The sequence below is a fragment of the Arvicanthis niloticus genome, chromosome 28 (genome assembly GCF_011762505.2).
Source record: "Arvicanthis niloticus isolate mArvNil1 chromosome 28, mArvNil1.pat.X, whole genome shotgun sequence".
Taxonomy (NCBI): Eukaryota; Metazoa; Chordata; class Mammalia; order Rodentia; family Muridae; genus Arvicanthis; species Arvicanthis niloticus.
The window spans coordinates 17,590,026-17,615,011 of NC_133436.1; the positions used below are offsets into that span (position 1 = coordinate 17,590,026).

The 24,986-nt window shown below is 44.1% G+C and overlaps 1 protein-coding gene across 1 annotated transcript in view; it reads right to left on the reverse strand.

Annotated features, from left to right (window-relative positions):
- Ust (uronyl 2-sulfotransferase) overlaps positions 1-24,986 on the reverse strand; it is a 300,209-nt gene that overhangs the window by 91,759 nt on the left and 183,464 nt on the right. The window contains exons 4-5 of the mRNA XM_076926828.1: positions 10,925-11,004; positions 975-1,128 (exon numbers count right to left, since the gene is read on the reverse strand). Coding sequence (XP_076782943.1) covers positions 975-1,128; positions 10,925-11,004 — 234 coding nt within the window. The remainder of the gene's footprint in view (positions 1-974; positions 1,129-10,924; positions 11,005-24,986) is intronic.

The window sequence follows — 24,986 nt, forward strand, 5'->3', positions numbered from 1 at the left end:
TCACAGTTCTTAAGACATGAAAGCGACACCAAGGTGACCTCCAAAGAATGGTCTCAGCATCAAACATACTATGTTTTTTATGAATCAGAAAAGGTCTAGCTATTGTGATGGCGCCGTCACTAACTTCTCTTGCTGACAAGGCTGGTGATGAAGACCAGTGTTGGTAGATACAGGTGGGTGGGTGCACATCTACATTGACACGTCACCACTTCCTGTCCTGCCCATCCATGCCCAACAACACAAGATGGCCTGGGAAGCCCAGCAGCCTCTCACACAGAGGCCATGGTTTCTGCCTCTTAGGCATGGGGCTCACAGCTCCTCCATAAGCGTTTTTCACTTTGTCACTAAGAGATGAGAAATGTGTCCTTTATTCTGCTGTGGGACTGGCTGGGGTAGGTATTGGGGGAACAGAATACAGCTCTGCCTTCTATTTTTGTGACTAATTCCTGGCTTTATAAAACAACTGGAGACCTTTACCGAGATTCAGAAAAGCAAGCAAGGTTCAGCATTTTACAGATAGTCTATTGGCAGCATGGGAGGAATGTTGGATTTGAAGTTAAGAGGGCTGGCAGGAAGACAAACAGCTAGCAATTAGACCAGAAATCTGAGAGGTGCACCCTCAGGGGAACAGAACTCTGGCAACCCTAGGTCCTTTTGGAATCTGAACGTCCTCAAGTGAAAACCCACTCCCTGGAGAAGTTGCCATGGGAACTGAATAGGATGAGGAAAGAACAAACTTTGCAACCCTCTGAGAGAGAGATCTCCAATTACAGCTGTTCTTAACAATGGGAGTGGCAGGCCAAGACTCCCAAGGAATGTCAACAAAGGCAAACAGAACAAAGCAAATCTGAAATCAGTTCTGTGTCACCTGAGACAAGTTCTCACTCACAAAGGCTTCCTCTGTGTGAGCTCCCAACCTGGATTTACCACTCCAAGGCATGGGACAGCCACCACTGACATGCAGTAAAACTTACCAGGTAGCGCTCCTCCTGCCTCATGCTGGGGGTGCGGATCATGTGATTCTGTTCCCCTCTCCAATCTCCAAAGCGACGGAAAAAATAGTTAGATAGAAACCTACTGACGGGGTCTCTGATGATGTTGATGTAGACAGGCTGGTCTCCTCCAAACCTAACACAGGACACACAAACAGGGAGTTTGTTACCAGGCCTGCCAGAACAAATTTTCCCTCTAGGTTAACGAAACCCAGCCATTAACCTATAAGCTAATGTGCCTACCACCACTTTGACAGGAAACTGTAAACTAGGACTTTTGTTACCATGCAAGAAACAGATACAGTTGCCTACCAGGACACTGGGAGACCAGTTTTTTGACTTGTTTTGTTTTTAGCACAGCACTGTGTATAGCACACCATCTGACACTGTTAAGGCACACACACATATGCGTGTGTGTGTGTGTGTGTGTGTGTGTGTGTGTGTGTGTGTGTGTGTGTTTTCAGTAGACATGGCTTTGTTGAGGACAGGGCATAGTATTCTTGACTTTGTATCCCAGTAGCTGATATCCCAGTCATACAGGTGGCTCTCCGTGACTGTTTCAAGCAATTGCTTGATTCTGAATGTGTAGTGGTGACCCAGTAATTATATATTGTAATTCACACAGTGAGACACTCTGAGGCAAATGGACTGAAAAGAGATTTATTCACCACGTTCTTAAGCCTTTACACTGAAAACTCAAAGAAGACCTCCAATACTCCATGGATTAGAAACCAGAATTATCCCCAACTATACCTGGGGAAACTGAGGCTGAAAGAGGATAAATAATCTGTGGCTATGCCACAAAATAGACATGGGTCGTCTGGATCCAGAATCTTCACTTTTAACCACGGATGAAAAATTCCAGAGTTCAGAAATGTAATGATGCAAAGATACAAGAAAGAGATGCAAGTCACAAGATAATTGTCCTCAAGTAATGGAATTACTCCCCAGTTCCAAAAAGGCTGACTTATAAATTTGAGGGCAGCCTAAGCTACATAGTGAGACTCCATCCGAAAACAACTGAAATATACATCTCTCAGTAATTAATGTCCAACATTTAACATTTATGATAGATGTTGTCATCTACAAAGTTTGTGTTCTAGACCTGTGCAACTGAGTTATATACACAGCTGCATATAGCACAGTATAGCTACAATTGCATAGATACACAGTGCTTATTGCATATAGTAGTTCCCAATGTATTAACAAGGTTTTTAGGTTTTGTGTTAGGCTCATTCATGACTATCCTGGTGTGCTGTTGGGCTAGCAACAGTAGGGTGCCATCTCTTAACAGCTGTTCTAGCTTCAACCTCTAGCTGATGAAAGTGCTTGCCATTACGCCAAGGGACAGAGCATCCTCAGACAAAAGAGATGGACAGGATCCAGTTCCCACCTCTCTTGCTAGAAGACTCTGCTCACTATTTAAAACCCAGCCTGAGTCACAATCATAAAACTTCAGTAACCGTTTCTGTAGCTCAGGCTGACCTCAAAACTAAGGCTGCTCCAAATTCCTAATCCTTTAACCCCTGCCTTTCAAATGCTAGGTTTGCAGGTGTACCAGGCTCTACATATGGTTAGCGATTAAGCTCGGTGTGCTCTGGCCATGAACTCTGGTTTTCCTACTGTGTGGACATGTCTGTCTCTCACAACATGCCCACACAACATGTATGAACCTCCTGGACAGCCAGAGATTTTGTCATTGAGTAGTGTGTAGCACCTAGTAGGTGACTACATACAGAAAAAAAAAAATGTCTTCATGCGTGCTGCCTAGTTATAAGCTGGGCATGGAGGCATGTGCTTGCAATTCCCGCAATGGTGAGATGGGAGCTACAGAGGGAGAACCCTGGAACTCAGTGGCTAGCCTAGCCTATATATTGAAGTTCTAGGCCATAGAGACTCTGTCTCAAACAAAAGCTCCCTAAAAAATGATATACAAGGTTGTCTTCACACACACACACTCGCATTCACACACACACAAACAAGAAGATACAGAAGCACCAAGGAAAGACTCTCCAAAAATGAATTTCAGGACCCAGCACATACACATGCTGTTCTGAATTCCCCCAGCACTGTCATATAGGACGACATGTTACACCTAATGGGTTATCCCTGCTAATATAAATCTTGTCTATTCTTAGATGTAAGCAAGGTAACATCCATGCTTCTGAACATATGGATAACTGCAGTCTTAGGAGTTATCTGAGCCTACCACTGGCTAACCTGCAAATACACAAACCCTGGATCTACCATCCTGTGTTCACCAAACTGGGCTCATAATGGTGATAAACAGGAACCCTATGATAATTCTAGGAAACAGGAAGATAAAACTGCACAGCGAGTGTACGGACTTCTGTGTTGGGAACCTTCACCAATGCTGACCGGCAGAATCATGTAACCCATACACGTCTCTCTAGGGATGAAGATACAGACATGAAGACATCAAGGCTGGTCATGCATACTGGTAGACATGGCTCTCTGGTTTGCACTGAAGGGAGAGAAGAGGAGTGACCTTTGCTGTGGGAAGGCGAAGAAAATGGCAGGACGGAAAAGAAAGGGTGGGGACCAGTGATGTTAGGTTCCTGCTCATGGAGGGAGATGCTGTGATAAGGACACAAAATAAATCTATGAGGTGAGCTGAGGGAAAACTCAGACTATGCTTGTTCTTGATTGGCCGCGAATATGGCTGCGCCTCATGGCCACAGCGGCCAGCTCCCTATTAGTAGAAAGCAGAGAGCCTAGGAATACTGCTACCCAAGGAAGACAAATTCAGCAGATCTAAACAGGGAGGGCCCACAATAAAGCTCTCACCTTGAAATCCACCTCCTGGCTCTGTGTGAGTAGGTAGAGACAGTGTTAAACACCTGGCATCCTTTTTTTTTTTTTTTTTTTAAACTTTGATTTTTCCAAACTTGAAGCTTCTGGGTCATTATTAAACGGCACAGAATCAAAAGGGATCCCACCGCTACTGAGAATAAGAGCAAAGTCAACTTTTAGAAATGAGATGAGGAAACTGAACTAAACTGTAGAAGTGCTGAGATCTGACTTACCTACTAATGGCTACCTTCAAAGGGCAGCTGGTTTCAAGCTCCGATTCCACAGTAATTAAGGCTTCCTTTGAGAAAGTATCAAATGCCTTTGCTGGCACCCCAGCAGCCTCCCTGGAGGGTGAGTTCCTTTGTTCCTCTACTCTCCTTCTGGTCTTTCTTCCTTCCTTCCTTCCTTTCTTCCTTCCTTCCTTCCTTCTTTCCTTTCCTCCCTCCTTCCCTCCCTTCCACAAGTTAGTGTTAGCACTGGGGCTACCATGTGAGCTGGGGAAACAGAAGTAGGAACAGAAGTTGGAGGTATCAGAGGGAACTTTGGGTAAAATGGAATAAGAACGGTTAAAGGAAGAGGGATACCAATTTTAGCATGAGAGATCCTACGCTCTACTTGATTGCCTGAAGGCCTTAGGGTCTAATGTATTTTAGAAAATTGTCTCCACAAGAAGAGCCTAACTGAGGGGTGAGAGGAATTCCAGACTGGGAAAAATATTTCCTCTGGTCTTAGAAAACAAATATAAACAGAAGCTTAGAAAACAAACAGATAGGTTAGAGAGAGAGAGAGAGAGAGAGAGAGAGAGAGAGAGAGAGAGAGAGTCAGGAGGGGACAGGCTGAACAGAATGTGCCACAGTCTTTTCAGAATGCTGACCTGGGGCACACTCCAGTGAGGCTACTGACCATGAAGAGGTAAGATTAAACAAAAACAAAAACAAATTATATCCTAGAGTTACTTCAACAACCACTGAAAGACATACGAAGCTACAACATACAGACATGAAAGGCCGGACTCTGACATCCCAACCCCTAGTGGCATCTTCTAGGCCAAGGTGGTTTGCACTCCGTTCTCCCTTCATGCAGAGGAAGAAACATTTGTGCGGTCCACATTTCCAGGAAGTTCAAAACAAGTGTTAACAAGAGTAACCCAGTAACAACCCTACAAATCCAGTCCAAACCTGAGATCTCTGCTGAACTGGCAGGGCTCTGCTAAATGGCTTTCTCCATGGCAACCGCAGAAGCACATGATTGGTTGGATGAACTGAACTGCTATGGCCAAAGGGTTCCTTCAGACCCAGAGGAAAATGAAGAAAAAAGAGTAAAGACTTGAGTCGATGGATATATGATGTAATCAGCCAGTGAGTGAACATCGTGAGCTCACGGGATGGTATTTTCCATTGCCACTCTTGTGTACATTCCAGGTAAAGGTGGAATGATGGAAGATGATAAACAGTGGAAGATGATAAACAGTGGAAACAAAACAAAGCAGCAGCAACAACAAACCCTCTGTAATGCAGGTCCTTCGAGACCTCACAACAGTATTTGAGGAAAAAGGAAGGAGCCGGAGGAGGGGCAGCATTCAGCCTGATCCTGATAGCATGTTGAACAGTGAGGATGTTGCTACACGTTAATGATATGTAAAAGATTAGAACTGTCAACCAAAGCCAGCGCAGTCTGGTCTCTTGGTCTGGTTGCTTCACATGCACATGAGAAGGGTTCACCAGTTGTAAGGGCAGGTTTCTTGAGAGCAGCTCAATTGTACTTATGCTTAGGATTCAAAATAGATAGCTCAGGTCTCAAAGTGTTTATCAATTCCAACTTAGTTGCTTTCCTTATCCCTCCCTTGCTTTTTGCGGGGAGGACTTTTCTTTGTATCCGTACAGTTTGCTACTTAGAATGAAGATTTCCATAAATAAGGATACTCTGTTGAAATGAAGAAATGCTGGCTTGTATCTAGGTTCCTCTTGTAATCCTCCTCATGTTTGTGGAAGTCTTTATAGCCAAGGCCTTAGCCCTGGACTACAGGAAGGGAAGAAGAGAGGTAACAATAGCTTCCACAGACGCAACCTCAGCAGGTGGTGTGGCCCATTTCCTCTCCAGCTAAGTTCTCCTCCTAGTCAATGCTTGGTAAATTCCTCCAGCCCATCTCTGACTGACTTTCACTCCTGCTTCTCCTGTACTGGGAACATTCTTTCCTTTCACTGATCTAGAGCTAACTAGCCAGTCTCTCGTACCTCAGCAGGATCAGAGGGAGCCCGCGGCCCTCCATCTTATGTTGGGGAATCCCCGTGACTTCTTTCCCTCTAGATCACATCTAACTACACACTTCTTCAGCAGAAGAATAATTCAAGGGTTCCAAAGATAAGAGAAACATCTGAGTTCACTGTGGAGATCCCAGCTATTATAACACAGGGAAAGCTGAGAGAGGATGCTTCACCGATGTGCTCTGACTTGAGCAGAGTGGAGAGAGAAGACAGCCTGCCTGAGTTTGATACTGCTGTAGAATCACTAACCAGCTAACAGGCCTAACCAGCTTCAGGACTGTCACAGAGATCCTTTAAGATCCACGGTGAATTCCTGTAATATTCTTCTCTCAGGAGCCGCCCCTATTTTAAAGATGGAAAAGTGGATAGCTTTGCCCAAGTGGCCATATGATTTGCCCTCATCTTGAGGAGTAGGAAGGCAAGCTCTAATACTTAGAGATCCTGATAGCCTGGGTTCCACTGTTTTCTGCAGATGTTGTACCTTCTAAAAGGCTTTTTTTTTTCCATCTAGAATTAAAACAATCAAGATCCCATTCCTGCATTTGATAGTGGAAACCAGGGTAAAATACAGCCACGATGCTGGGCGCTGACAATCCAATTAAGAAGTCAGTTTTGGCTTCTCATTAGAATTTTGAACTGGCCTGAGATCATTATTAAAATGTGTTGTATTGCAGTTTGGATGTGAAGATCTAACCTAGAAAGAAAGAGGGGTTACTGACTGAACTTTGAAGGTGTCAGCCGTGGCAGAGGAGGAGGTTCACTGGGCCAGCCAAAACCAAAGGCCTTTCCTTCTTTACAAATCATCAAACATAAGGACCAGAACATGTAACAAGTTCCAGTGGCCTCATTATGACTAATGACATGGTTTCTGAAAGGATGAAGCAGGGTGCTCACACCAGCCAACCCAGTAATGAGCCGTGGCGAAAAATAGTGAGGTGGGCCAGTACCTGGCCAGCAGTCACTGTTGACCACTTTAAGTGTTCTATTTACTGTCCCACAGAACTCTGGCTTATCAAGATGGGCACTTTAGGCTTGGGAAGCTAGCTTTTAAATATATGGTGACAGCTCCTCTGTTTAATAATGTGCCTTCGCCTTCGCTGAATCTCATTCCTCCTTCACATTGAATTGGAACAGGGCCTCCTGAGCGGCAGGGAAGTCCTTTGAAGGCTAAAACCTTCTCCAAGCCCAGTGGGTTGTCAGGACATAAGGCTGGACAGCAGAGCTTCTCCATAGCCAGCCTCCTGTGGTGCCAGCACACAGGGGCAATGGGGTCAGCATGAACTGAAGGCTGTACTCATTGCATGAGGATGGTGCACCCTGGTAAGCTCTTTGGACCCTGTGATGAAACTGTTATCCTAAGATAAAGACAACACTGTCAGACCGCTGGCTAGGAGTCTCTGGAGCTTGTCAGCAGACATGCCTCTGGACCCAGTGATCTACTGGCTGACAGATGCCAACTGTGAGTACATGGCAGGGCCAGTGGGCACAGCAGGAACCTAAGGGTCACCAGTGTAAGGAGCAATGAATGACCATGTAGAGGGCATTTGTACTGGCTGGTTTTATGTCAACGTGATACAGGCTAGAGTCATCTGAAAGGAGGCGAACCTCAAGTGAGAAAATGACTCCATAAGATCTAACTATAAAACATTTTTGAAATTGGTGATCAATGTGAAGGGCCCAGCCCCAAATGGGTGGTGCCATCCCTGGGCTGGTGGTCCTAGGTTCTAGAAGAAAGCAGGCTGAGCAGTCCATAATGAACAAGCCAGTATGCAGCTCCCTCCACTCCCGTAGTCTCCGTATCAGTTCCTGCCTCCAAGTCCCAGCCCTGTTTGAGTTCCTGTCCTGACGTCCTCCAACAGTGGTCTATGATCTGGAAATCGAAGCCAAGTAAACCCTTTCCTCCCCAACTTGATTTTTTTTTTTTTTTTTGTCCTGATGTTTTCATCACAGCAACAGAAATCCTAACTAAGACAATTTGGTACCAAAAGTGAGGTATTGCCGTGACAGACCTCACTACGCTTTGGGAAGGACTGTGGACAAACAATGAAACTTTGGGCTAGAAAAGCCAATGAGCACTGAGATCTCAGTGGGATGCTCTGTGGAACTTGGAAGATAAGAATGTCGAGAACAGTGCAGACAGTGGAGGCCTGGCTTGTGAAGTTTCAGAGGGAAGTTTGAAGATTCTATCAGGGTCATTTGCTATTTTGAATTAAGATTCTGTGGTTCCGATTACCTGGGGCTGAAGAATCAGCTGTGATGAACAAGATACCAGAACTACTAAAGTGAAACCTTTGCTTTGCTGGTATACTCAATGCTGGTTAGATGGAGCTGAGAATTTAGTGATGATTAAGAAGAGACCAGCATCGTTGAGGTGAAATCTTCTGGGAAGTGTTTCCTGAGAAGTTGTGTTCCAGAGGTGCCTGAGGTCGCGCCTCCAGCTGGAAGCTGAACTCAGTAGTATGAGTTAGCCAGGCGGTACTGGTTTTGAAGGCATGAAGAAATCTTGGAGAGTAGTTGAGGCTTAGTATGTGAGAGGCCTGGAAAGGCTACCGGTGAAGGTGCAGCCTCAGTAGCAGATGAAGGCTCAGGATTGAAGCAGTCAGTGAAGAGAAGTTGAGGCTTGGAACCATGAGGAGACCCCATGAGAAGCGCTGGTGCAAGTACAACTTAGTTGCAGTAGAAGACACCAGCAGTTTTAGAGAAGCTAGTACCATGATCACCAAGAACAGCAGCAGCAGTGGAGTGGAAGCTGCCAGACCCCAGAAGAGAAGCTGTGTGTGTTGCAGAGGGTGGAACCAGAGAAGTGACTTCTCCCTTTGGAGAAGTCCAAAAGATCATGAGTGGACCCCAGACAGTGGGTGGTTGGACTTTGGTTTCGCTTTGATTTGGTTTTGACTGTGCCCTGCTTATTTTCCTTCCTGAAGTAAGAAAGTATTTATTTTTGATTTTACTAGAGCCCACAGTTAAGAGACATTGAATTTTAAAAAAAAACTTTAGGATTTTAAGGAGATCGACTATTTTAAAAGAACTGAAATTTTAATGTGTTTGAACCTGTAAAGACTGTGGAACCTTTAAAGTTATTTATGTTTTTAATGTAAGATCTTGGAAGTGAATAAGAAAGAAGGGTTATGGCTTAATAGTGATATGTTTATATCAAGTTGAAAAGGGGTTGGTTATGCTGGCTGGTTTTATGTCAACTTGACACAAGCTAGAGTCATGAGGGAGGAAGAAGACTCAATTTTGAAAATGCCTGCATGAGATCCAACTGAAAGATGTTTTTTTTAATTAGTGACCAATGGGAAAGGGCCCAGCCCATAATGGGTGGGGCTATCCCTGGGCTAGTGGTTCTGGGTTCTATAAAAAGCAGGCTTAGCAAGTGAAGCAAGCAGTCAACAGCACCCCCCACAGCCTCTGCATCAGTTCCTGCCTCCAGGTTCCAGCCCTGTTTGAGTCCCTGTCCTGGCTTCCTCCAATGATGGGACTATGATCTGGAAGTGTAAGCTGAATAAACAGTTTCCTCTCTAACTTACTTGCCTTTGGTCTTGGTGTTTCACAGCAACAATGGAAATCCTAACTAAGACAGCATTAATGAACCACTGAGAGAAAGAACACATAGAACTTGAAGTTTCAATTGAACCAAGAGAAGGCCCCAGAATTTGAATTTGAAAATCTACATTCTATCTATCTATCTATCTATCTATCTATCTATCTATCTATCTATCTATCTATCTGAAACAACAACAACAAAACAAAAAAACCCAAGTAGATCAAAAATATCTTACCAGTGTCAAATATGCAGGACTTGGGATGACTAGTTTAAAAACAAAATAAAACAAAACAACAAAAGATGGAGTGTTGTGGATAGCCCTGGCCTTGTATTTTGATGCTAATTCCCCTTCCCTGGGAGGGGATGCAGAGGAGGAGTGAGTGAATCAGTACACAGGTGAATTTTAGTGAACCTTCTGCCCACCTTAATTTGTAAAATAAAGGCTAGAGCCAGTGATTGGGCAGAGAAGGGGAGGTGGAGAAATAAAGGTTGGTGGGGGGGGGGAGAGAGAGAGAGAGAGAGAGAGAGAGAGAGAGAGAGAGAGAGAGAGAGAGAGAAAAGAAGAAGAAGAGGAAGAGGAAGAGGAAGAGAAGGGGAAGAGGAGGAAGAGAAGGAGGAGGAGGAGGAGGAGGAGGAGGAGGAGGAGGAGGAGGAGGAGGAGGAGGAGGAGGAAGACAATGGAGGAGAATGATGACAGAGAAGGAAGACAATGGAGGAGCAGGAGGTGGAAGGACAAATGTGTGACTTGGAAAACCCGCAAGTTATAAGTGTCTCATAGTTGGGGAATAGAGTAGTGTAGTGGTGAATCTGCCCAATCTAGGCATGCGGCTTATAGTCATAATTATGGAGTTGTGTTTTCTTTGACTGGTCATATTTGGGTTGGAGAATTACAGCAACAATGGAGCTCTTTGCAGCAGAAGAAACTCAACACACTACCTCCGTGTTGCCCCTATTGCTATTACACAGGTTCACATGGTAGGAAAATGTATGACAAAATTCTCATTTCTTGCCTCTGTTTCAATACAAAAATCATGTCCCACCCCACCTCGACTAAACCACTGTTCCATTCAAAGGCTTGTCATTGAAAATAATCTCGTGTTTTTATAATGTCTCAGCGGGTATATTCCAGGAAGCGAGGTTCCAAACTTTGACTTCTGTAGCAAAGCTGATGAGGTTGAGCAGGTCCTTGGAGGGCGATGGCTCTGAGTTGTTGATTTGAGTAGACCGTTAAGGGGCTGCTCATTGGATGGAGCATAAAGACCCAGAAGACAGGAAATGAGTGACCACAAAGCTGGAGAGGGACTCACCTGGAGAAGTTGAGGAAGTGGACGTGTCTCGTGAATAAATAGGGCTGTTCGGCGGTACTTATATTCTTAATCAGTTCCATCTATTAAAAGAAGGACAGGGTTAGCACTCACAGGAACTAGCTCTCTAAGCGACCTGCTAAAGGTTATCTGCCTTCCTCCTTTCACCCCCCACCTACTTCTTCTGGGCCAGGGCCAGACAGCTGAACTTTGTTGCAAAGCATGAGCTTTCTGGTGAGGTTCTTCACTGATAAATCAGCTTTCTCACCAGACCGATTGCCCTGAGACCAATTCAGTTGATTATGGATAAAAAAAAAAAAAAAAAACAAACAAGGCAATGGATTATGTATTTTTCTTCAATGTTTGTGGATGACATACATGTACTGTGTGTATGCATGTGTGCATGTATGCATGCATGGACATACGCAGGTGTGTGTGTGCCTGTGTGTATGTATGCATGCATGTGTGTGTATGCACATACGCAGCTGTGTGTGTGCACGCATGTGTGTATACCTGTGTGTGTATGCCTGTGTGTGTGTTGTGCATGCATATATGCATGTGTGTGTGTATGTACATATGCAGCTGTGTGTGTGCCTGCGTGCATGCATGTGTGTGTGTGTATGTGTATGTATGCATGTGTATATGTATGTGTGCACGCATCTGTGTGTGTGTACAAGGGTATATTGAAAGAGAGTACATATCTGGGCTTTAATCCTCGCCTCCACCTTAGCAGAAAGTTTCTTGGCTGTTTTTCCTCTGTGTATGCCAAGCTGGCAGGCTTGTGAGTTCTAAGAATTCTCCTGCCTCCACTTTACATCTTGCCATAAGATCCTGGGGACTCCAGGAGCTGGCGCTGTGTGCAAGGCCTTTCCATGGGGTCTGGGCATACAAACTCAGGTCCTTTCATGTGCATGGCTCCTACTTTTCCCCACTGAGCCATTTCCTCAGCCTGAGATTAAGTAAGTTTAGATGGAAAAAAAAATCAACATTTTGTAGTGCTAAAATGCAGGTAAGAGAATACTTTTAATTACCTCCTTTAAAGTCAAACCAGGAGAAGGTGTTAGTCATTTCCTTATATTTCTGTGACATTATGGAGATTACAAAAATATTTTTAAACTCATGTAGTGGAATTTACAGTGGGAATAGAGTACGCACCCTTTATTATTTTTCTCTTTGATTATAAAAATTTATAAGGAACATATTTCATGGGGAAACTCCGGGCCTCTGAAAATCTTGGAATATTTTGGTGGGTGGTCATGTGAATTATTTATTTGCAGTTATCAGTAAGGCAAAAAAAAGCATTTTATGTTTGTATAAGCTGAGTTTTATGGTCTCCTGGAATATGTCATGATACAGAAAATGGTTAGTGAAATGAGTTAGAAATTCCAGGCATTCTCAGACCTCCCTGACATCCTGAATTCTTTCTCTAGAATTTCCAGTTGGCCCTACCAAAATGGACATGGTAATCTCTCTCTCTCTCTTTAAACCTTTTAAAGGCATTTTGAGACTGTTACAGTAGATGAACATCAGAGAAGGTTTCAGATGTTATGAACTAGAAGAAGTTGAAAACTGGGAACCAAAATGGCCATTCACATGTTAAACATGGCAACAGTGAACTGAGAGTCTAGACTTTCAGTTGTTCTCAAACACAACAAGCCCTGGGCTATCTTCTTCCCAAGGGTCTAACATCGGGGCTGCCCCATGTGTAAATACTTGATCATTATTCGTGAGATAAACTAGACCAAGCACATGCTTTTTTTTTTTTTATAGACCCAGACGATCTGTCTGAACCCACTAATTAGTTATTCCTGCTTGTAATGATTGGAGAAATCAAGCTGAATTTAAGAGTTAAATGGCTCAGCGCCTAAACTTGGGATTTCTGTTAGTTGTGAGAAGCTGGGGAAAGCATGGGTAAGCCAAAGTCTAGTCCTTTTTTGGGCTTGAGTGTAAAAGGAAACTGGATCCTGTTTCTGTACCTCTGGTTTCCCTTCTAAGCAGCCCCGGCATGTTCTGGTAGTCAAGCTTCCTGCTTGACACACTGTTAATTCTGAGTTGTGATGAATTGTCCATCTATAGGCATAAACACATAAACCCTGCTAATTTGTCCTGGAGGATGGCTGCTTGCCTATGTGTGTGTTTAAGATAAAGGCGATTCGCGCTGTTATCTCTAGATGATTTTAATTCAGATGGTTCCCCGCGTACATAAAAGTCATGCAAGAATAATACCTGGTGGCACTGAAGAAGCAAACTGGAAAAGACCCTGGATCTTTCCCTTAGTCAACACTCCGGCACCCCACGAAACACATATATCAGTGTGTTACAGTTAATGACAGAAGGGAACGGTTAGACTTTCGGGAACAGGGCCATCATACCATAAAGTTGCCTATTTCTCTAGGAAGAATGGATTTGCAGTGACAGTATGGCACTAGTCCTTAAACAGACTCAAGCTGCCAGCGCTCATGTTTACTGTGTTAGCAGAAGAAGGGCAGAGTGTTCCCCCATACATGGTTTGTCACTGTTCCCCAAGCAGTAAAACCCCTTATGGTGTGAGCATGGGCTGAGCACTGCTTGTTTGACTTTCACAAAGGCTAACACTTGACCCATTTCTAGGGACAAGCCATGGCCTCCCGAACTCCTGCCATCCAACCCAACTCTCCCACTGTTACTTGATTCTGGCTTTTTCCTTTGTCTTGATCCTTGGAGCCATTATGGCAGCAACGGCACTACCTAAAGTAGCCACAGATTATGCCCCTGATGTTCCTGGCTCACACAGGGCCACTTCTGGTTTCTTCCTGATTCTCCTGCATATGCCCACTCAACAGTCACTGCCTATTTACTAACGCTCAGGGGATAAGCACACAAGCACTGTGAGCCGAAAGACTAGGTCCACCAGATTCAGGAACACGCTCTTCAGTCCTATCTATTTTACTCTTTACTCACCCTGATGCAGCCTGGGACAGCCTGACTCAGGTTACAAATGCTCTCCATAACACATCAAAGTAGACCCTGCCTCTTACTCCTTCCACATACCAACATCCATACCAAAGCCTGACCAGGAACATGTTTCCTCTTTCCAGAATATTCTTCTTTCTGCAGTATTTCCAAGTCTGCAGCATTTTCTCTGTCCTTCCCTCCCTCCCTCCCTCCCTCCCTCCCTCCCTCCCTCCCTCCCTCCCTCCTTCCCCCCTCCCCCTCCCTCCCTTCCCCTTTCCTCCTTCCAGCTAAAATACCTCCCTCTTCCAGTTTGACTTTCTATATTCCACTTTTCTTCAACACATATGATCACCAAGTCAACCTCAGACAGTACACCACTTGGTGTGCAGTTATAAAGAAAAACTATTGGGTCCTCCCTCTCAGAAGTCCAAAGTGTGGGAGGTGAGATAAAGTAGAGGAGAGGGGAAATCCAGGGATAATAAACAGCACAGGGTAGGAGGCGCACATGTGATGTGTCCAGACTACATGCCGATGCAGACGGGGCACGTCTCCCTAAGGGGGCGTCTTCTGTGGCATGGAAGAATTTACAGTAGAAAAGAAACATTGTGGACGCACTGCAAAGTGAAGATAAGGGACAAACACAAAATGGAAGAAGCTGAGGGAATTGTCTACACCAGAGGCTGCCTCCTGTCATTAGCTTTAACTGTTAACTTGACAGATGACAACCTAGAGTCCTCTGAGAGGAACTACCTTGGTCAGATTGGGCACATCTTTGGGGGGGGGGTTATCTTGATTATTAGTTGACATAGCACTGCCATATCTAGATGATCCTAAGGTATTCAAGAAAGGTAGCTAATCATACGCCTGTGAGCATGCCAGAGAGTGACCCAGCAAACAGTGTTCGGTCTGGTTCAGTTTCCTACCCTGACTTTCCTCAATGATGAACCATGACCTTGATGTGTAAGTCAAACAAGTCCTTGCCTTCCTGAGTTGCTTTTGGTCAGAGTGTCTTGCTATGGCACCAGAAAGTAGTGGTTCTCAACCTTCCAAATGTTGCATGTGACCCTTTAATAGTTTCTCAGGTTGTGGTGACCTTCAACCGTAAAATGATTTCATTGCTACTTCAGAACTGTAATCTTTCTATTGTTATGAATTGTAATGAATATCTGATATGTAGGATATCTGATACGCTCTTCCTGTGAAAGAGTTGTCTGGCCTCCCCTCCCCCTGCAAACGGGTCATGAGCCACAAGTGGAGAACCACTGCTGTATAGGCTCAGCAAGAAAGTAGATGAGTAGAGACTTAGAGTCAGGTAATAAGAGGCACAGGAAACCATGTGAGGGAACCTGACATTAACTCTGGAGGGATCTGACATTAGAAAAGAATTGCTTTATTTGTTATCTGAGATAAGGGTGGAAACTGTGAAGAAGAATAAAGAGTAGGGGCTGAGGCCAGGAAGCTCAGTGGTAGACCAGTTGACTAGGAAGTATGAAGCCCTGATTTCAGTCATTCCAGCACAGAAGGACCAGATAAAAAGTCTGGCTAGGAAGAAACCGGTGTGGGTGGTAGCAGCAACAGTGGGTGCTGATGAGTTAGAAGAAACTTTGCTGCTGGGGTTGTTCAAACTGTTCTGAGGCAAGGGATTATGGGGATTCCTAGCTCATTTAGAAGGATGAAGAACTTCAGGGAGGGAAGTAAGGAAGATGGAAGCAAGGAGCTTGGTGGCTATCTGCTGATAGAAAGTCAGGAAAAGTCTAGACACCATCTCTCTGAGGTCCTCAGCAAGGACAGTGAGTGCAAGTTGTGGGTGGATGGTCTGATACTGCTATGTATTCAAATGATAAATACTGTCCCCAAGACCTGGTTGTCCCTGTGAGTACACCAAGTGATTCTATGTAACCTTGCTCCCCAAGTTAATTGGTAAATAAAAGGCTAAAGCCTGTGATTGTGTAGGAAATGGAGGTAGGTGGATTTTCAGTTACCTGCCTAGGGATTGTAGGCAGAGGCTGGGAAAGAAGAAAGAACAGGGAGAGAGGAGGAAGCTGCCATGAGAGGAGGTGGACTATGAGCACGTGGCCAGGGGAAACAGCAAGTCACAAGGGACATATAGCTGGGATGTAAGTTAGAACAGCTTCAAACCTGCCGAATCTAGGCTGATAGCTTGTAAATAAAATACCTGGATTCTTTTAGACGAGTTAGCTAGAATTCATAATTCCTTTTACTTGCTGTGGTACCCATCTGTGGTGATGGGAATCCTGGAGGAGAAGCAAATTTGGCTGCAGAAAGAGAGTTGTGTCTGCCTTTGATGCTCTCTGCCTAGAAATAAGGCATGCTTCTTTGATCTTTCTCAGCTCTTCATCTGGGGAGGTTTTAGGACACCCCTTTTGATGATGCACTGTAACTGTGTTCTTTTTGTCTTAGATTAAGTTACACAAGGGCTGAAGTTAGACTTATTTGTCTCCTTAAGCCCAAGCCAGGTGTCTGCAGAGAATCTATGTCCAAGGAGTGTTTATGGGATGAAGATACCCCCTTAGAAATGCTTGCTTAGTATCAAGAAACCCGTCACTAACTGAAGACATAATTGTCTATCACCCAGGCGATGAATCCAGCCTTTCCTGGAACAGACTGGTAACATGCTTCTACAGGAGGCAAATTGTCAACAGTCCCCTTATAATATCCAAAGTGTAACAATGATAAGCAAGGCCATTTTTTTTCTGTGTGTTGGGAGAGGGGTGTGTTACATACCATAGCAGTTCCTTAAAGGGCTGGAGAGATGGCTCAGTGGTGAAGCAAGAGTTCTTTATACACCCGCTATCATTTAATGCTCCAAGAGTTGAGAATTGTTACTCATTCTTTGAAATTAAGAAATTGGGGCACAGAAGGTATATATATAGGTTTCTTTTAAAGGTGAATCTTATTTTGAATCACATGTATGCTCATGCATGGGTTATGTGTATGAACATGCATGGGTTATGTGTATGAGCATGCATGGGTTATGTGTATGAGCATGCATGGGTTATGTGTATGAGCATGCATGGGTTATGTGTATGCACATACATGGGTTATGTGTATGAACATGCATGGGTTATGTGTATGAGCATGCATGGGTTATGCGTATGGGTTATACAGAGCAGGTGCCAGAGGACAGAGGCATTGTGGGACAAACCGCCGCAGGAGCGGGCAGCTGGAATGCAGGGACGTCTTCCACGCAGGTCACACGATGGCGGCCACAATAACACAAGAAAGTCCAAAGGGGTTCCAAAGGTTCATTGTTCATGGTGAATGCAGATGGTGTGCGCATCCCTCAGTCAAGCTAGAGTGGGCCTGGCTTAAATAGGGAGGGGGAAGAGGGTAGGATCTGGGAGGACGTAATTTAATTAGCTACACCCTCTGGCCTTTAGGTAACTCATTAGTATGAAAATCTCTCGAGGGTGAGGCCTGTAGCCACACCCTCTATCTGTGCAGGTTAAATGGAGATTAGACCCTGGGTTCTGGGGGCGTGGCCGAACACCTGCCATTTCTCCCTTGGAGCCTCAGGGTTCCAGTCCCATGCCCACCCAAGAACCAAGATACCCTTCCATGGCCCAAGAAGGCATCAGATGTCTGGGAGCTGTAGTTACAGGCAGTTATGAGCTGCCAAGCATGGATGCTGGGAACTGAGTTTGGGTTCTCTATAAGGGCGACATGTATTTGATCATTGTGCCCTCTCTCCAGCCCCAGTGTACATAGATTTTGTAAAATTGTGAAGATCCAATAGATGGTGCCAGGATTCCAACCCTCCAGTCCCTCTCTTCATCCCCGTGTGGTGGTCTCCTCATCCTTCTCAGACACTTATCTACACAGGAACTTTTAAAATGGAAACAAGGGACTGGCAGGCACAAGAAGAGGGTCTAGAGAAAAATAAGTGTTTTGTGTCTCTTAGGAGGTGCTAAACAACTGATGGATGAAAAACACGGAAAAATACAAGTATTATGGGTCTGAGTGTGTGGCTCAGTGGCAGAGTGCATGGGTAGCCTGCTTGGGAACTTTGTCTTTTCTAGGAACACACACACACACACACACACACACACACACACACACACACACAGAGAGAGAGAGAGAGAGAGAGAGAGAGAGAGACAGAGAGACAGAGAGACAGAGAGACAGAGAGACAGAGAGAGACACAGAGGGACACAGAGACACACACACACACAGAGAGAGAGACAGACAGACACTAATAAGGATAGAAAGAATATTTTCTAAAATTTCTAGGGTGGCAAAACAGTAAATACTACCATGAACAACAATGGATTTTAAATACATAGGAAAAGGGTAGGTATGTCTTGAAATTTATCTAAGGGAACAAGTTAACTTTATGTTGATGGACTGAATTGAGGTTTCAAAAGTAAAGAAAATACAAACAACAAGTACACTTCCTACACAGAGCTGATGCTTGGAAGCCGTTTCTAACCGTTTGCTCCCCCCTCTCCCCATGGCAGGGTGGGAGAGCACAGACTTTTATCTGCAGCTCTGAAGATGTCTTTGCTCCTGACATCTTCAGGAAATGCTTGTCAGTTTGCCAACAGGAAGGGTATTTCTGCTCTATCTTGGTCTGAATTCTTGTGTCACTCAGAAACAATTAGATGCCTTGCAATTTTGCAAAGCATCTTAAATCAAAGAAAGGATGTGTGCTTATTAACATATCAGAGCAAAAGCAAACCGCCCCGAGGGGGAACTGCAGGTTCCTCAGAGGTTGAGAAGGGTGAATGAGGGTCTTGGGCTACCTTCCTTCCTCTTGCTGGTACAGGGTATACAGGTAGCAGGGTCTTTTTCTATCTTTAGGTCAGAGCCACAATAACTAGTGCCTGCAGTTAAGACGTAGTCCACCAGGGGGAGCAGTAACATGAGTGTGGCAAAGAGACTGTGTCTAGACTAGATCCAGAAAATTAATGGACAAGATTCAAACCCTAGGAGAGAAGAAACTGTCTCCCCTTCCCCAGGTCATGGGGCCTCTCTCTTTTGTCCTCCTTTCTTCCCTTTCTTTTTGCATTAGAAAACTGGTTTTGTTTCGAGACCCCAAGACAATATAGAACCCATTCCATGAACTGATGAGAATTCTGGCTTAATCCCAGAGTCACTTTGGAGCAGCATTCTCCAATGCCATTGAGAGACAGGGCTTGTTTCAAAGCAAAAATAAAAACTTCATAAAGCTGCCTGAGACATTAGTCTCAGGTGACTGAATTTCCTTGCTTGGAGGACTTATTTTATTTAAATGATCACCCTTCATGAAGTGAGTGGATTTTGTGATATGGTCACCCTCAGGAGTGTTTCCTCAGATACACACATACCTGGGTGATTCCTTACACACCTACCTCTCCATTTTCTCTATTCCTGCAGTAAGGCATGGGGCAAGAGAAAGTACAAATGCTTTCCAAAAGATTTTCACGCCTGGCACAAGAACTGTTTTGAATGGCTGCCCTTTAACTACTGAATACAATTTTGCCTTGCACACTTACCATTCAAAGTTAACCAGGATCTGGCCCCAACTTGCTTTTATGTGTACTTCTATATTTTCTTGATTTACGTATGTTTGTGTCCAGTTCAGAAGTCAGCTGCATGAACGGCGAGCACTGCACCTGCAGCTCAGCACCCACCATTAGCAGTAGATCCTCAATAAACACCCCCAAAAAATGAATGAATAAATACAGAAAAGACTGACCAATTGAACAGAGGACAGAGGACCAAGCATGGGGGAGCCCAGAGGGATCTCAGTGGCCCCAAGAACGTTCCCAGAAGAACCATGGTTATGGTTATGTTTTAAGTCTCGTCGCCTTATACTGAGAACTCAGACTTGGGTGTCAATTGAGAGCCAAGCCACAGGGTAGTTTGACACAGTATACGATAATGCCGGCCATGCTGCCCTGTACCAAGAGTTTAATGCGGTCTGAAACACACGGGCATAGGACTGCCATCAGCTCCATCCTCTGAATGATTTCCAAGGCTTAGGTCATGTGAATGGCTACTGGACAGAGCCAGAGCAGATGTGGGGTTTATAGGGAAATAACCTTTCCTGGTGATGGATGAAAGGACACAGACCAGGGCAGCGCTTCCCAAAGTATGATGTGTAAATTCTGTGGGATCCAAAGCACAGCCATGACACATAAAACTCCCCTGATCAACTGAGCCTGGGAGAGTCTAGGAGAAACTGGTGTTTAAAATATATATGCACACACACACACACACACGCACACACACATATATGTGTGTGTGTGTGTGTGTATTTATGTATGTAATATATATATATATATTATATGCATGTGTGTATGTAGGAATAGATTAATGGATAGATAGATGATACATACACACATATATACATACATGTATACATACATACATACTAACGTGCTTGATGTCTTAGCATGAGGACTAGAATTTAGATCCCTATTACTTATAAATGGGGCAGGCATGGCAATCTGTCTGCAATCCCAGGCTTCAGGAGATGAAGACATGTGATGCTCAGAGCAAGCTGGTGAACTGGGAAGCTCTGAGTTTAGGGAGAATCCATTCTTTAGCAGATAATGTGAAGAATGATGTAGGAAGACGGCCAGTGACAAGCTCTGGCCTACACACCCACACTCACATACACACTCATAAAACACACACACCACACCCAGTCATTAGCACATGCATACGTGTCAGCACATATATACATGTGAATATGCAAATAGACATACACACAGTCACCAACCAGCACATGCATTCACATGGACACACATGTGAACACACACACACACATGGTCACTGGCACATGCATACACACAGATGTACGCAGGTGAACATGCAAACACACACACACACACATACACACACACATATATATATACAACATGCAAACACACACACACACATACACACACACACACACACACACATATATATATATATATATATATATATATATATATATATACTCAGTCATCAACACACACACATAAACCCTCAACACACACACATACACACTCACAGTCACCAGCACACAGGTGTGTGCACACATACAGGTATGCCCGCACACGTGTGGACATACAAATATACACATGCATACCACACATGTACAGTATATATGTATATGTCTGAAGACTGTCAGTCTCTAAAATGTGAATAATCACTGTGAATCTTCTAGATGAAAACAGGGCACAGAGGAGCCCCCAAATTTCTAAGCCGTTCTCTTTTCCTTCCTTCCTGGGTAGAGGGAGTGTGGAGCCCTAGAGAACACCCTTTGGGAAAATGCTGACATGAGGACCTTGCCAGGGCTTCTTTAGCCTGGCTGCTGCACCATAGAAAAGCTGCCTGTGCCACCTCTACACTGGCCCCCCCCCTTAAAAAGAATTTTCTGGATGCCTTCCCAGCATTTCCAGCAGAAGGGCACTGAGACTCTAGGATTCCAAATGCGCTGCTGGAGATCCCACTGCATTATGGGAACAGCCTTTGGGTCTGGGTGAGCCCAGGTCCAAGTGGAGCCATCATACGCAGTCACTCCAGTTATTTCCGGAAGGTGACAAATTATCTCAGTTTCTCACCCAGAAACCAGGGAGCGACACTTACTCACTGGTATATTTTTGGTCCCAAATGGTTAAATGACATAATTAGGAGAAACAATTCGCACGTAGGCTTCCCATTTGCTTTATGCATCCTCGGAAACTCCGGCAGAAAAACGAATACCGAAGTGAACTGCTTTTGCTAATCTTTGCAACTCAGAGGCCAGTTTCTGCCATTCTCCAACTAGAATAGCAGGTTCCTTTCCCTGTGAGATGCCCCTGGCACTTCTGACCTTCACTATACATCGGGCACAGCACTGAAGTCACTTTAGGACTAGTGAGCAGGCTGTGAAGATTCTTGGACACCACTCCTTGCCCTTCGGGAAGGAGGAAAATCTCCCCCTAGATAGGATCTCCACTTTGCAAGATTATATAAATCATGCCCCCCCCCCAACTGAGATATATTTAGGGTACAGATGAACCAGTGTCATCCTGAGTTTGTATTATATGCAACAAAAAGATCTGACACATGGGCAGCAGTGGTTACAAGCTTTTCTGTGGAGGAGGAATTGTTCAAAGTATAATTTTCAAAGGTGTGCCTATTTCTATGAGAGCAGATGTAATAGGTTTTTATAGGCATCTTAACATTTGGTGTTTCATGTTCCCTTTCCTGCTTAAAAATCCTCTAGCCTATAAAGTTTTAACCCTTAACTATGAGTGTGCAGACGTGTGCTTGCACATGTATGAACACATGTGTGCTTGATGATAATGTGTTCATTGAATCCTGGCTCAGAAAAACACCTTGTGGTTGAACGAAGTGGCATAGATAAATCCCATAAATGGATATAATTTTGAAGTTCATTTATATGTCAATAGTTTGGATCATGGGACATATTTTCTCATGAAAAAAAGATGGCTTTTATAGTAAATAGATTCCTGGCCTAGCACACAAGAAACTGTTGAACTCCTACAGTACCTAAAACAACATTGTTATTATTATTATTAATTTTGAGAGAATAATTTTCCATGGGAATGATTTTAAGAGTTCTGCTGTTTAAGGGAGAGAGCACTGACTATAAAATTTTAACTAGTCTCCTAAATCACACCACCATTTTCCCTTTAATAAATTACCAAGAAGAGCAGCTATTAATACCACAAATTATTTCCTGAATACGTTAAGTTAAAATAATAATTCTTTCTCTGCTGTCATACGTACTTTCAAACTTTAGTAAAAAGAATCATGGAACAAAGACAAGTCTCTCAGAACATCACGGGGATAGACCAGATCTGGGTTCTTGTCTTTCTGTTTCTTGGCTACTCTCCTGTGTGCAGGAGCCAGGTAAGATAGCTCCAGAGAAGCTGCGAGCATGGTTCTCATTTTTATTTTTATACCAGACTTGTATAACTGCTTTTCCTTCCAAGTCATTACCTTTGTTTTAGTTTCTTTTCTTTAACTTGTCTTATAATTTAATAGGAATCTGCAGTAAGTAATGAAATACAAGACTAGGTCACACTGACCACAGGAATCAGAACCACATTACATGTGGAGTATGCTAGAGTTTGCATAAATATATCACAGAGCCATAGTGCTGGAAGAAACCTAAAAAGATTGTCTCGCCTATTCCCTGGCTTCCAGACAAGCCAACCATTCCAAACAGATGAGAGTTTTCCTTTCAGAGGGGAAGAGTGCCCTTGTCTTTAACCCTTTCTAGTAACCACCTATTTGCTGTCAGTATATTTGTATTAGCTTTTTATTTAAATTATTTTATTCACGATTACACCCGTATTTAAATCAGGGAACAAAATAGGGTTATCTACTCAAAACTCTCATAATGAATTCAACATCAGAATCCTGTGTTCTTTCCCTTGGGATGTTCCTGAACATTCCAGTGTCTGATCCTTCAGTCCCTTCTTCTGTGTTCTCTGGGCTGTTTGCACGCCTACAACGGGGGGTGGGGGGGGACCTGAATGTAGAAACTGTCTTAAAAGGTATCTAGGAATTCTGCATGGAATGCATGCACAGCAACATTTAGGCATAATCTGAGAAGCAGGGCCTAAGACTTGCATGCAAAGGAAGATAAATTTGATAACCGTAATGACATCATAAGAATATAGACTATTTATTTACTGTCATTTTCTTGTGGGAAGTAAAAAGTAAGGTAATCAAAAGGACTCTGAACATGACCTCTCTTCTCTCTCTCTCTCTCTCTCTCTCTCTCTCTCTCTCTCTCTCTCTCTCTCCTCACTCTCTTTTTGAGGCAGGGTTCACCATGTAACTCTGGCTGGCCTATAACTCACTACATTGACCAGGTTGGCCTTCAACCTATAGATATGGACCTGCCTCTGGCTCCCTGATGCTGGGATTAGAGGCATGGTGATACCACACCTAGGTTCACAGCTTTAAATGCCAAACATATGTTTTTTTCATTCCTGTGTTTAGTATGTAAAATGCATACGTGTTCATATTGTGCATGCGTGTGTATGAGTATGCTCATGGAGGTCGGGGGTTAGACAGTTATACAGTCGCTCTTCACCTTATTATTAGAAAAGGGAATGTATACAGTGTGTGTGTCATGTGTGTTATGTGTGTGCGCACATTTGTGTGTATGAATACAGGTGTGTATTTGTGTGAATACAGGTGTGTGTGAATAAATGCATACAATGTGTGTGTCACATGTGTATGCATATTTTTGTGTGTGAATACAGGTGTGTGTGTGTGTGTGTGTGAATACAGGTGTGTTTATGCCACAGCACATGTACAGAGGTCAGAGGGCAACCTTGGGAGTCAATCCTCACCTTCCACTTTCCTTTGAGATAGGGTCTTTGCTGTTTTTTGCTAGTTTTTTTTTTTGTTTTGTTTTGTTTTTTTGTTTTGTCTCGGGAGTGCTTGTGCTACACGTTGCCTCTACTTCTGTTCTAGTTAGTGTTTACTGCTGTGAACAGATATCATGACCAAGGCAACTCTTATAAGGACAACATTTAATTGGGGCTGGCTTACAGGTTCGGAGGTTCAGTCCATTATCATCAAGGTGGAAGCATGGCAGTGTCCAAGCAGGCATGGTGTAGGGGGAGCTGAGAGTTCTACATCTTTATCTGAAGGCTGCTAAAAGACTGGCTTCCAAGCAGCTAGGACAAAGCCCATGCCCACAGTGACACACTTCATCCAACAAGGTTACACCTTTTTTTTTTTTTTTTTTTTTTTTGGTTTTTCGAGACAGGGTTTCCCTGTGTAGCCCTGGCTGTCCTGGAACTCACTCTGTAGACCAGGCTGGCCTCGAACTCAGAAATCCACCTGCCTCTGCCTCCCAAGTGCTGGGATTAAAGGCGTGTGCCACCACTGCCCGGCAAGGTTACACCTTCTAATAGTGCCATTCCCTGGGACAACCACATTGGTTCTCAACACCGCTCCTCACAAAAAAGTAAGCACTCTTGCACACTGAGCTGTCTCCCCACCCCACCTTAATTTTTGAGACTTCAGTAAACCTGGAGTTCCCTAGGTTGGCAACATGGGATGCCCAGACAGCTCCGGAGATCCAGCTGTCTCAGAAGACCCAGTGCAGGGGTCACAGACTCTTTGGGCATCCATGTTGCATTGGCAATCTGAAAGTAGAGAGTAA